The 14,317-nt window shown below is 33.5% G+C and overlaps 1 protein-coding gene across 1 annotated transcript; it reads left to right on the top strand.

The window, feature by feature from the left end:
* Positions 1–6,076: 6,076 nt before the first annotated feature.
* Positions 6,077–8,437, top strand: LOC140181230 (protein FAR1-RELATED SEQUENCE 5-like). The gene is made up of 5 exons (XM_072224754.1): positions 6,077–6,332; positions 6,461–7,794; positions 7,884–8,021; positions 8,204–8,267; positions 8,430–8,437. The coding sequence occupies exons 1-5, from the start codon at positions 6,077–6,079 to the stop codon at positions 8,435–8,437; spliced, it is 1,800 nt and encodes a 599-aa protein (XP_072080855.1).
* The last annotated feature ends 5,880 nt before the right edge of the window (positions 8,438–14,317 follow it).

The raw sequence follows: 14,317 nt of genomic DNA, 5'->3' as shown, positions 1-14,317 counted from the left end.
GGGTTACTGGAAATTTTTATATTATATACCTGTGAAAACGGCGGTTCAAAACCGCCATAATCACTTGAACCGCCACCAAACTCAAAGTTCATTATGGCAGTAACTAAAAATGCCATAATAACCAGTTATTAAGGCGGTTCTTTAAAATCGCCGTAATATTAATGTCATTTTAAACTCTTTTTTTTGTAGTGTTTAACCATCATCCAACATAATATTTACACCAAATCATCATTCAAGCGCATCATCAATCATACATACCAATTCATGAGACTCACATAATCACCAAAAGTAAAATTCTCATATCGATATGGATTCATAACAATTATTGTATAAAAAAGGTTCTTTTAGAAAACTTCTATCTCGTTAACGGCGATTTTTCTGCTCTTGAATTTCCTCCTCCAATCAACTCAAATTTCAACTAACGGCATCAAACCTCCGCCAAGTGTTCCCAAAAACAAGCAAAATTCTAATTTCACAACACCAACTTAACCCAAGCTAGTCATCACTCTTTTTCAATCTAATTAATCAATTTATTCACATTCACCCTAGTGTTCATACATAATTAGAAAAAATCAAAGGAAAAGAGTTTTCTTACTTTAACCCATACAAAATAGGAATGAAACCCATTTGAAATTCATGTTAGAGTATCCCTAAACAACCAAAATCACAAGATTTCAACACTAACTACCCAAAAACACAAAACAATAGAGATAATAGAAAATTGGACAGGAATTTTGAATTTAATCACTACAATACTTATATAGAAATGAAGAGGACGAGGAGAGTGACACGTGGCTGCAAACAACTCATCAATCGAAACTCCGAATCAAAAGTTATGGATGAATAAATATGATGATGAATAGTGTTAGTGTTTCTCTACCCCTTCTCCTCTCATATCCGCCCTCACTCATAAATGAAAAGTGGAGGCTGAAATATGACTTTGTTAAGTGTTATACATGTGGGCTTGGGTCTACTTGAGCCCAATTCATTCGTTTTAGTCCATTTATTTAATTTTCGATCAAAATCTTTAAAATTAGCATTTTAATTCATATTTTAATTATTTTATTTTTTTAAAATATAAATTTTAAATTTTAATCCCCTTTATACTCATTTAATTTATTAATTAATTATTTGTTATTTTTCTGGTTTTACAGGAAGTCATGAGTTGGGTTGCTATGGTGAAACAAATGCAGATGGTTGGTTGCAGCGGTGAGATAGATATATAGAGGGTTGCTTTTTTTGTTATTTTATAAAAGCTAATTCGGTTTAGAATTTAATTTTGAATAGAAAAGAATCACTTTTATATTAGAGATGATTTAAAAAAAAAAATGTTATAGACGAATTTGATTTTTACCAACAAATTTAAAGAGCAATACAATTTTATTAATGTCTTTAGACCATCTATAATATTAAATAAAATACATTTGAGTTAAAACAAGTGAGGCCCTATCATACTTCCCGTTTAACAAGAAATAGAAAAATTGTGCAGTTTTTGTAAGATGCATTTGGTGTTAAAGGTGGAAGCTAAGACAATAATTTTTGTTTAATTATGCAGTACATCAATGTGCTGGTACTATTTGTAGTTGGTGATTTCGTACAAATATGCGAATATAAAATATATTATTATTAGCTAACAAACTAGAATCATCAAGCACAATTATTAAAAACAATATATATTGAATTGTATGAATTTAGTGCATACCAAAATCAATGGAAAGAACAAGAGGATGGAAAAATAGAAAAGGATTCATCTTATGATGTTTAATATGGTTTAAAAATTTTATTTTCGTTTTTTCTTAACGGTCGTGTCTTAATCTTATAAAAGATTGGTCTTTAGATATTTATAGGCACTCAATGAAAAACATAACAATGTCATGAACTTTATTAGAGAGTTGATAATTTTGTATTAATTTTAAATAATATATTATTTTATAAGATTATCAAAAAATGTTGATTATTGTTAGATTTATCAACAGATTTGTTGAGGATTTCAAAACTAAATTTGTCATCTATGATACATTACTATTAAATTTATATTTTTTATTCTAAATTTGACAATAACAAATGATACAAAAAAAAATTTAGTGGACGCATATTTTATTATCGGATTTAGGGTCGAAAAATCCGATACTAAGACAATTAAATAAAACATGTGGTTTTGGTCATGGAGTAAACATTACCAGCAGATTTTTTCGCTAATAAAATTAACTATAAATTTGAATTTGTGAACCATCCTCCTATTTTTACAACATCATCAACCTCACTTCTCTCTTCCTCTCTTTCTCTCTCACTATCATCCCCATCATTGCCACCATTCGTTGTCGAAGAACGTCCACTGGAAACTTCTTTCAGTGCTTGGCTGTAGCGTTGTCTCCCCTGCAAGTTGCTGCAGCCGCCATATGCCATTGTTGCTTGCCTCTAGCAGCTGCGACACGTCCATTTCTTCTTCTATTTTTTTACATTGTTGGCCTTGTTAAACCTTAACCTTACACTCATCTACTTTGCACCAGGGATGACCACTACTGCTGTCACCATGCTAAAAAAGTCTTTTGTGTTGTTATTGTCTCTAGGTAAGTGAGTAATGAGTTATTATAAAATTGTGATATATGTTAAATTTAGAGTAATTAATTTAGAATAATTAGTTTTGTAATTAATTTAGAGTAATGACGTAATTTTTATTTCTAATTAAGGCATAGAATTTTAATTCTTATTTATAAATTATTTGTTGTGAAATTGTTTTGTTTAGAGTAATTTGGATTTGATTTAGATTAGGTCAAGCTGGTTAATTAGGTTAGTTTAGATAAATTAGTTTAAAGTTTAGTTTAGAGTTAAAGTTAGAGTAATTTAGAGTTAAATTTAAATAAATTAAGCTAATTTAGTATTAATTAGAATTTTGGAATTAGATTAATTAGTTAGTTTTTATAAGATTTAAGAAACAGTCCACATTTTCTTATTTTAAAAATGACATCATCGTTAGTTGTTAACTAAAACAACTTCCCGAATGTGGTCGGGATTTTGCCAACGGAAGATGATATAGAAGTTAGATAGCAAGATATATAGATGAACTCATATTTAAAATTTGTTAGTTATATGTTCTTCCTAAAATTTGAGAATTGTTTTACAGGTATTTAGATTATCCTTTGATATTTGATTAAAGGTGATTGTTCTCATACCCTAATATTTGTGATAGAATTCATATTCTGTATATGTGGACCAATAAAATATAGACATGTGGCATCATTAATCCTAGTCAATTAATAATTGAAAAATTTTAAAATCTTAAAATTTAATGTATTTTAAAAGTGTATTAATTGTTATTTGTATATAAATACGAATACGTATATACTTTAATTATATATGATTAACTATGGTTAAATATTTTTGTTTATTAAAATTAATACAAAATTAAAATAAAAAACCTCTTCTCTTTCCCATCAGCGTTGTCTTCTTCCCAAAACACATATTAGTTATTGTTTTTTGTTCTAAGTTAGACTCCTGAACACCCAACCCTTCCGATCTGAATTTATCCACCATCGCCGTTCACCGCTGTCGTTCGCCACCGCTCACCGACACCGCCAGATCCCTTCTATCTCACAGGCATTCGTCGATCTCCATTTCTATCGCCCGTCGTTAGCGCCCATGTTTCCGCCTCCAACAGCAGTGTCGCCGCCGTCTCTCACGTTCTAAGCCTCCGTGACCCATTGTTTGCCGCCTCCGATCCACACTGCGTAGCGGCGTTCTCCATCACCGTCGCTGACTTCCACACCCCTGATATTAGGTTAGATGTTCATCGTCTGTTCAAACAATGAATTTCATTTATTTTGGTTATTGGGCTTGTTTTTTGCATGTTCAAACCGTCAGTTTTATTTTATTGATTTTTTTTATGGAACAAATTCTTTGCCATGGATATAATTTTTCGAGCTTTATATCTACTATATAGATTGATCAATTAGATTAATTGCAGTATATGTATGATTGACTCTGGAATCTATCTGAAGTAATTACTCGCGTAATTAGAATTATCTTTTCAGTTATTGAGCCAGTATAAGTTCATTGTTGAAGGCAGCTTCATCATTTACATTCTTAATTTTTTTTATCTAATTTAATTTAGTTGTATTTGTCTTCCATCTCTCATGTCTATAGGCATTTAAAATATTTTCTGTTCAGTTTAAGTGTATCTTTTCTTTGATTATCATGAGCTGTGCAAAGATGTTATTGGTTTCAATCCATCATATCTCCATTGCCAATCTACAAACCACATCCAAATAAAAAGGAGAAAGAGTTAACAAAATTAACCTTATTCTTTTTAGTACTGTACAAACAAATACTAGTTTTACTTTCAGTCGGCCAAAATTACCTATTTTTGTGAATTAGTCTGTGTGCAAGACAGAAGGAGTATTGTGGGCTACGACTTAAATTTGGAGAAAATAAAATATTATCTCATTTAAGAATTTTTTCAAGTAAAGTTGAAAAGTTAAATTGTATATTATTTACTTGAATAATAATACTCATAGTTAACAAATATTTTTAATATACGTGTAACTATTAACAAATATTTTTTATGTATTTATATTATTTTTTATATTTAATAAAAAAATTATCACATAATTTTACTAGTATTACTTTTTTAAAATTATTTTTTTGAAAAAGTATTCTAAAAATAAATAAATAATTTCTGTTTTAAAATTTGAATTGAACTTGACTAGTATCAGAATAATTACTGATTGTCATCATTCAAGTATAAAGGCAATAAATTAAATTAATGTAGTAACGTATTAATAATCATACAAATAAATAATCATTATTTAATATTTATTTCCACCATTCAAGTATAAAGTGATAACGTATTAATCATTTAATAAGGTATGTTTAAAGACAATAAATTAAATTAATGTATCTTTAAATGAAAATACCGAAATAGTTATTTTTCAAAATCAAAAAATTATAAAGACATTAATTTGGGGCATAAAATGAATGACTTTAATTGTATTATGCCACTAAATATGCATGGATTATAATTTGAGAAAGGTGTGGGTAGATTTAAAAAATTTTAATATTTGCATGCTTATCTAATTTCAAATTCCAAAAACAGATATTAAAAACTACACATAATAATTTTAACAATTCTATCACATTGTTCCAAAAAAAATTTATGCAATAACCTTATATATACGTTACCAATATATTACTACTTGATATATGCAATAATAAATGATTATAAATAAATGATTTATTTCTTTTTTTAAAAAAGACCTTATTAATTTATTAAAACGTTACAAGCAAGTTGTTATTGCAATTATGAGATATGCATTAATTGTTGATTCATTCAATTAATTGTTTCATGGTCAATCTCCTTCGTAATTGCTTCATTGTCAATTGTGGGGATTAATTTGTGGTCAATAATTATTTTATGATTTAATTAATTTTTTATTTTATAACTAAACCTCACATCAATTTATTATTAATATAGTGTAACAGGTTTTGAGTAATCGAAGATATAAAAACTTACTTGAACATCATAAACATGAACATCGATGACAATAAGAACTTAAAGGAGTCTATCGAATATGATGAGCTGTGTTTTGGGTATGATAGTAGTTCTGATAAGGAGGAGGAATATCTTATCAACAATGAGGGTAAATTTAGTGAATCCATGGAGGTGTCGAATTGTAGCTATAAAATTCAAGAAGTTGAGAAGAAGTTAAACGAATTAAGCTATGATGACATGTGGGGTATTGAGTTTGACACCGTTGATCAATGTTGTGATTTTTATAGAAATTATGCTAAAATGCACGGTTTTGTTGCGAGACTTGACGAAAAAGGACAAGATTTCAATGGAAACCTTAATATACGACAGATGGTTTGTAACAGAGAGGGTACACGTAGAAAAAAGTACTTGGAGATGGAGAACAGAAAAAAGGATCACAAGCCAATCACACGTGTAATGTGTTAAGCAAAGATTAGATTTCACTATGACTTGATTTTACAAAAGTGGTGGGTCACCAAATTTGAAGAGACTCACAACCATGACCTCATCCCACCTAAGTATATCCAGTTTGTTCCAGCATATCGAACAATGACTGACGCTGATAAAGCACAGGCTGATAGTTTGCACTTTTATGGTGTTAGAACTTGTCATATAATGGGGTTCATGGTGGCACAAAAAGGAGGTCCGAACAGGGCGGGATTCACAAAAAAAGATCTATACAATCATTTTGACAGATCGAGGCGTGCAAAGATAAAAGATGGTGATGCACATGCAGCATTGAGTTACCTAATTTCTAAGGCAGATGAAGATCCACTATTGCAAGGGAAGTTTACTTTGAAGGATGGTAAGCTTGATAATTTAGTGTGGGCTGATGGATCTAGCATCACTGATTACCAATGTTTTGGTGATGTGTTAGTCTTCGACACGACATACCAAAAAATAAGTATAATAGGCCGTTGGTTGTCTTCTCAGGAACAAATCATCATGGACAAATATGCATTTTTGGTTGTGGTTTATTATCCGATGAGAAGCGGGAAACCTATGTTTTGGTGTTGAATATGTTCATGGAGATAATGGGTAATAAACAACCTATAGCTGTGGTGACAGATGGAGATCTTGCAATGAGGGAGGCAATAAAAGAAGTTCTTCCAAACGCTGCACACCGTCTTTGTGCATGGCATCTCTACCGTAATGCCTGTGAAGCTATAAAGAATTCAAAATTCTTAGATGGGTTAAAGCACCTAATGTATGGAAATTTTTTTCCTGAAGAGTTTGAGAGAAGATGGCATAACTTGATATCCGAGTACGGGCTTTCTGGGAATGAATGGTTGCAAAAGACATACGGGATCAAAGAAATGTGGGCTTCCTCATATTTAAATGATAAATTTTTCGGTGGAATCAGGACTACGTCACAATGCGAAGGTATCCACTCCTTGATAAAGAATTACATTAGTAAAAAGTGCTACCTTTTGGAATTGATACACAACTTTAATGAAGCATTGACGCAGTATCGGACAAATGAACTCTTATCCGATTTTAAATCATTGTTTACAACTCCTGTGTTGACCACGTGTCTTCAAGACATTGAGAAGCAAGCGGCCGATATTTTCACCAGAAGCATGTTTAAAGAGGTTCGGTGTGAGATAGAAGAAGCTGGCAAATTAAATGTTACACATTCAGTAAGCAACAATGAAGTTAAGGTGAGAATAAATAAATATAGGCAACCCAGGAGGGAATGTGAAGTACAATATGATAAAGCCACTAAAAAATTTGCTTGTGATTGTCGTCTGTTTAAAAGTCGTGACATTCCATGTTGTCATATTTTTTGTACTATGAGACATGACCACATCGATATCATTCCTGATACTCTTGTCTGCACGAGGTGGACTAAAAATGCTAAGAAGGATTATGTATGTTCAGTTACATCCGCAGAAACTGACTCTGAAAATATTGCTGGTATTAGATATGGTGCTCTAGCAACACTATGCTTCACATTATGTGAGTCGGCATCAAAGAACCGAGATGACTTCATGGAGATTAGAGATGACATTTTTGGACTAATCCAAAAACTTAAAAAGAGGCGCGATCCTGACTCAAATGTTCTTTCTAATGTGTGTATGGTCGGTGACCCAACTGTTGTAAAGACGAAGGGAGCCCCTCGTCAAAATAGATGGGCAATAAAATCTCGTAAGTGTTCTCATTGTACACGTCGTGGTCATACGATTCGAAGGTGTCCAGAATTATACAGTAGAGACGTCCTACATACTGGTCATCACCAATCGAGTGATGAACTCAATGATGAGAAGGTAATTTTAATTTTCTGTTTTATCAAAATTTTTAAAGATTATTTATCTACGTATTTAAATATTGTCTAATGTATTTTATTGTATTGTAGAGTTATTCTGAAGAAGAAATAAATCACCAAAGAAATGATGAGAGCAATGTTCAGAGTGTAGATCACAGATATTTTAATGACAATGGAACAAATAAATTAGCTACACAAAAAAATAAGAATGGAGTTAAGGCTACCAAGGTATGTTAATGTGAACTTGAAGTCTTGTATATAACTTTTGTAAATTTTTTTAAAAAACAGTAATTTGTAGCAATTTTATTATATATACATTTTACTTTTAGACTTCATTAGATATATATTTTGTTTTTATTTAGTTAAAATTGTACTTACTTAATCATGTCATGTGAGATGCCTGTATGTAGGATACAAGAGTTGATGACACAAGTTTAAAGTCCAAAAAGTATAAACGAATGTGTTCTAATATACGTAATGCGCATAAGGTTTGTATCCTAAATGGAATACACATGATGAGTTTGGAAAACTCTAAATTAATATTTGTGATGACTAAACATTATTAAACATTTAATTACAAAATTATTAATTTTGATCTTCAACTAACATATGTTAATTAATAATTTTGTGTTGCAGGTTATTAATTGGGCCGAAATAAAAAGAAAGATCCCAAGCCCAATAAATTAAATTTCAGCCCCATGTAATTCTTGTTGTGTGATTTTTGGCTGAAATGGTTTTATTAGTTGGGCCATAATATTTTATCTCTATAAGCCCAAAGAAAGCCTTCCTATGTGTTCATTGCTTGATCCCATTTTCATCAGGAAAGCAAATGTTATCATTTGGGCCAGATTAAATCTTAATGCTACCAAGCCCAATATTATTTTGATAAAAGTTTCCAAGCTTGGTCCGAAACCAAGTTTAAATGAAAGCTAAATGGCTTCATGAACTCCAACGGATTCCATCTCTTGTTAAGAATGGATTTCAAATCCTAATATGTTAGCATTGGAAACATGAGAAAGAACTTGACTTTGATTTGATGGAATCATTATGATTAATGCTATACGCTACTCAAAGCAAGGGAAGTAAAAAGCAATCTATTAACTTGTTTCATTTAATTGCTTTTACTTTAACTTCACATTCTCTCTCATCTCTTTCTTCTTCTTCTTTCGGTCCTTGTCCAGGAAACAATGGAAGCAATGTTCATCAACTAACAAAAAGAAGAAGTTGCATGCATCAAGACCATCAAGCTAATGATGGCAAGATAACATACTAAAATAAAAATGAGCTGTGGCTGAGATATTCACTATATTTGGTTAGATTTGGTGATGTATCTTGAGCCTTTCATGCTCAAAAATGGACGAAGAAGATTCGGCCAGCATGGAGGAGATTCTTGAAGCATGGCTTGTCTTTGATTCTGTTTAACCACCACAGGGAGTAGCTAGAGTGGCGAAGTGATGGTTGAGGCAGAGATTGAAGCAGATGAAGTCATTATCATCATGAAGCATCAAGGGCCAGAAATCCATCTTGGAGAGCAAGCCAAGGATGGAGAGCTCGGATTGATGAAGGGTGATGATCAAGAAAGGTCCAGAGGTAATTGCATGTTGGGTTTTGCATGATTATCTCTTTTCTCTCTATGTGGCCGAACCGGTTTTGTTTATTGAAGGAGGAAGAAGTTGGTTTGGGTGTTGGCTTCAATAAGTGGAGGCTTCCCTCTTCTATATTAAGAGTGGACAGCCACTGTTTGAAGCAAGGAGAAAATTTGAGAGTGCAAGGCACAGTGTTCTCAGAGCTACCTGAGCTAACAGTTTTCTCTTCTCCTTCAATGTATTCTGTTTTGTATTTTTCTGTTTAATTTTGTCATGTCTTGAGTCTCATGGAAAAAGGCAAACAGTGAGGTTTGTAATGAAAAAGCCATAGAGCGGAAAAAGGCAGAGAGTACAAAATTAAAAGAAAAAGTCATAGATGTCTTTGAGTTCCTTTGTTCATCTATGTTGTATTTCATGATTCTGTGAAAATCCCCTTGTAAGTTGGGTTAGCACTTTACAAGTTGTAGTCAGATTGATTATAGTGAAATTCCATCATGTTTGTGATGGAGACTGGATGTAGGCTGCACTGCACTTAGCAGCTGAACCAGGATATATCTGGGTGTAATCTTTCTTCTCTCCAACTCCATTTCTGTTTTCTACTGCACAGGAGCAAAAACTAAAATGTCTCGTGCCGAGTGACGAGACAAAACAAAAAGTCTCGTGGCAAGTGACGAGCAAAAACAAAAAGTCTCGTGTCCAGAGACGAGCTAAAACAGAAAAGTCTCCTCTGAGTTCAGCAAGTGTTAGCAACACAAAAAGGGGGCTAAGATTCAACCCCCCCTTTTCTTAGCCACTGAAACCATCAATTGGTATCAGAGCTTGGTCTCAAAGAGATCAAGCTTTGCAGCTTGGAGTAAAGATCCTCATGGCAGAAAACAGTGGCACAAATGTGGTGTCCTACAATCTGACTGAAGGTCAATCAAGCAATAGACCTCCTCTTTTCAATGGGAAAAACTATACCTATTGGAAGGAGAGGATGAAGATATTTGTACAAGCAGTGGATTATAGACTTTGGAAGATTATTCTCGAAGGGCCTCAATTTCCAACTATCACAAGTGCAGAAGGAGTTGTTTCTCTCAAACCAGAAGCAAGATGGACCGAGGAAGATAGGAAGAAGGTGGAGTTAAATGCCAAGGCAATAAATCTGCTCAATTGTGCTATCAGCTTCGAGGAGTACTGACGGGTATCAAGATGCACAACGGCAAAGAAAATCTGGGACAAATTACTAATCACCCATGAAGGAACCACCATTGTCAAGAAGACTCGGACAGATATGCTAAATAGAGAATATGAAATGTTTGCAATGAAGGAAGGAGAGTCCATTGATGAACTGTTCGAACGGTTCAATGCTATCATTGTTGGCTTAGATGCTCTGGGAATTACACATTCTGATTCTGTGCTAGTGAGAAGAGTGTTGAGGTGTCTCACAAAAGAGTGGGAAACTAAAGCTTTAATTATTTCTGAAAGCAGTGGTTTAGACTCTATGACACTTGATGATTTGAGAGGAAATCTTCTTGCTTTTGAAAATACCTATTTGAAAAAGGATACAAAAAAGAAAGGAATTGCATTTTCTTCTGTGACTAACCCTCTGGATGATGAATCCAGTGATAACTCTTCTGAAAATGAGTTTGTTTTATTTACAAAAAAATTCAGGAAAATGGCTAAGCTCAAAGGCAAAGGCAGCAGCACAAGGAGAGTAAAGAAAGACCTTAGCAAGGTAACTTGCTATAATTGCAAGGAAATGGGGCATTTCAAATCTGATTGTCCCAAGCTGAAGAAGGAGGAAAAACCGAAAAGAGGAAAGAAGAAAGGACTGATGGCCACATGGGAAGACTTGGAGAATGACTCTAATGATGATGATGAAGAAACCGAGACCAAGTCACAAACATGTCTCATGGCAGACCACATAGATCAGGTAGTCTTTCATAACCCTAACACTGAAGATCTTCATCTTATGATAGACCACCTTTCTGAAAAAATAAGATGTTTTCTGCTAGAAAATCAAGAACTTGAACAGCAAATTACCATTCTTAAGGCCGAAAACAGTTTTCTAAAAGAAAAAGTGAGAGAGGCCGAAACTGCTTGTGATCTTGTTGAAGAAAATAAGCAGTTAAGAACCCAAGTTAGGAGCTGTGAAAGTAACCATTGTGTTCTTGCATATGTGGACTGTTTTAAGCAAAATGAAGAGTTGCTTAAAGAGGTTAAAAGACTTAAGGAAGACTTGGCCAAGTTTACACAAAGTTCCGAAAGTTTAAATCACATCTTGGCTAGTCAAAAACCTCTTTATGATAAGGCTGGGTTGGGGTTCTATAAATCTGAAAATTCACATTTTGAAAATATTGCTTCATCTTCTAAAGACACAAGATTTCAAGATCCCACCTACTTTAACAAAAAGGCAACTCCAAGGTTTTGTAGACTATGCAATCGGAATGGACACTTTCCCATTCAATGCTTTTTCGGTGAAAGAATGGTTGGTGACAAGGTTTATAAAATTGTTTTTGATTACAATGGCTTAGGACATAGAAGATGGTTTAACGTAAAAGGATCCAAAAAGATTTGGATACCTAAGGTTACTTAAGCATTGTTTTGTAGGTGTGCCTAGCATCCAAAAGGAAGGAAAATATGTGGTATATGGACAGCGGATGCTTTAGGCATATGACCGGAAAGGTAACCTTCTTCATAAAGCTTGATGACTATGATGGAGGACTTGTCACTTTCGGTGATGATGCAAAAGGAAAAATTGTGGCTGTTGGGAAAGTTGGTAAAAATTTTTCTTCTTGTATAAATGATGTTCTCCTTGTACATGGCTTGAAACATAATTTGCTTAGTGTTAGTCAACTTTGTGATTCGGGTTTTAAAGTTATCTTTAAGAAATTTGTTTGTTTAGTTGTGTGTGAAAAAACTGGGAATGTTCTTCTTGAAGCTAAAAGATGTAACAATGTGTATGAATTGACTCTTGAGGATTTAAAGGAACAAAATGTAACATGCTTTACATCTTTTGAATCTAAAAAATGGCTTTGGCATAGAAAGTTGGGACATGCTAGCATGTATCAAATTTCTAAGCTAGTCAAAAGAAATTTGGTTAGAGGAATCCCAAACATCAAGTTTGATAAGGATCTTACTTGTGACGCTTATCAATTAGGCAAACAAGTAAAATCCTCTTTTAAATCAAAAGATGGAATCTCAACCAAAAGGCCATTGGAAATGTTACATATTGATCTTTTTGGTCCTACTAGAACTCAAAGTTTAGGAGGTAAACATTATGGTCTTGTGGTGGTAGATGATTACTCTAGATTTGGTTGGGTACTTTTCCTTACTCATAAGAATGATGCCTTTCATGTTTTTTCCACCCTTTGTAAGAAAATTCAAAATGAAAAGGATTTAAAAATTGCCCATTTGAGAAGTGATCATGGAAGAGAATTTGAAAATCAAGATTTTGAAAAATTCTGTGATGACTTAGGGATTTCTCATAATTTTTCATGCCCTAGAACCCCCCAACAAAATGGGGTGGTTGAAAGAAGGAATAGAAGCCTTCAAGAAATGACTAGGACTATGTTATGTGAGAGTGAAATTCCTAAATTCTTATGGGCTGAAGCTGTGAACACAGCATGTTATATTTTGAATAGAACAATCATTAGAAAAGGGTTAAAGAAAACACCATATGAGCTATGGAAATGAACCCCTCCAAATCTTAAGTATTTTCATGTTTTTGGATGCAAATGTTTTGTACTTAACAATAAGGAAAACCTTGGAAAATTTGATCCAAAATCATATGAAGGAATGTTTGTTGGATATTCCACCACAAGCAAGGCCTATAGAGTTTATCTCAAGGAGCATAGGACAATAGAGGAATCCATACATGTTACTTTTTATGATTCTAACTCAATTCCCAGTATTGTGAAGGATATTGATTCAGATTGTGAAGAGGATGGAACAAGCAAAGAAAATCCCAAATTTGTCCAGAATGAAGAATCTGTCAGTCCGGTTCTGTCTCGTCAGATTGGAGGAGACACTTCCATTGTCTCCTGAACAGGCACGAGCAACTGAAACAGTGAGACCACCAGAAGTTCATCAAAGTTCTACACCTATCCGAAAGCCTAGAGAATGGAAGTCTATGAGGGGTTATCCTCATGATTTCATCATTGGTGATCTTTCTCATGGCGTAACAACAAGATCCTCCACCAAAAGGCAAACCGAACCTAGCAACTTTGCTTTCTTGTCACAAATGGAGCCCAACAATGTCAAACAAGCTCTTGAAGATCCATCATGGGTCAAGGCCATGCAAGAGGAGCTAGCTCAATTTGACAAGAATGAGGTTTGGACATTAGTACCTTATTTGGATGGTATGAAGGTAACGGGTACTAAGTGGGTCTTTAAAAATAAACTTGGTGAGGATGGACAAGTTGTTCGTAACAAGGCTAGATTAGTGGCCCAAGGTTACGATCAAGAAGAGGGTATAGATTTTGATGAATCTTTTGCTCCGGTAGCTAGAATGGAAGCAATTCGGTTGCTTCTTGCCTATGCTGCCCATAAAGGTTTCAAAATGTTTCAAATGGATGTTAAATGTGCTTTCCTTAATGGATTTATTGATAGAGAAGTGTATGTGGCATAACCCCCCGGTTTTGAACATAAAGAGTTTCCAAATCATGTTTTCAAATTAACTAAGGCTCTTTATGGTCTTAGACAAGCTCCAAGAGCTTGGTATGAAAGGCTTAGTGCCTTCTTGTTGGAAAATAAATTTCAAAGGGGTACCACCGACACTACTTTGTTCATTAAAGCATCTAATGATGATATACTTCTTGTTCAAGTTTATGTTGATGATATTGTATTTGGATCGGCCAACATTTCCTTGTGTGAAGAGTTTGGAAAAATCATGACTAGTGAGTTTGAAATGAGTTTAATGGGAGAGCTTACTTTCTTTCTTGGCCTCCAAATTAA

Source organism: Arachis hypogaea, chromosome 18 (assembly GCF_003086295.3).
Source record: "Arachis hypogaea cultivar Tifrunner chromosome 18, arahy.Tifrunner.gnm2.J5K5, whole genome shotgun sequence".
NCBI classification, from domain to species: domain Eukaryota; kingdom Viridiplantae; phylum Streptophyta; class Magnoliopsida; order Fabales; family Fabaceae; genus Arachis; species Arachis hypogaea.
The sequence above is the reverse complement of the archived record's forward strand: the minus strand, read 5'-3'. Positions and strand labels throughout refer to the sequence as shown.

Coding starts and splice junctions, on each gene's coding strand:
- LOC140181230 (XM_072224754.1), top strand. CDS start 6,077: ATGACTGACGCTGATAAAGCACAGGCTGATAGTTTGCACTTTTATGGT. Junction 7,795..7,883: donor ATGAACTCAATGATGAGAAG/GTAATTTTAATT, acceptor ATTGTATTGTAG/AGTTATTCTGAAGAAGAAAT. Junction 8,022..8,203: donor ATGGAGTTAAGGCTACCAAG/GTATGTTAATGT, acceptor GCCTGTATGTAG/GATACAAGAGTTGATGACAC.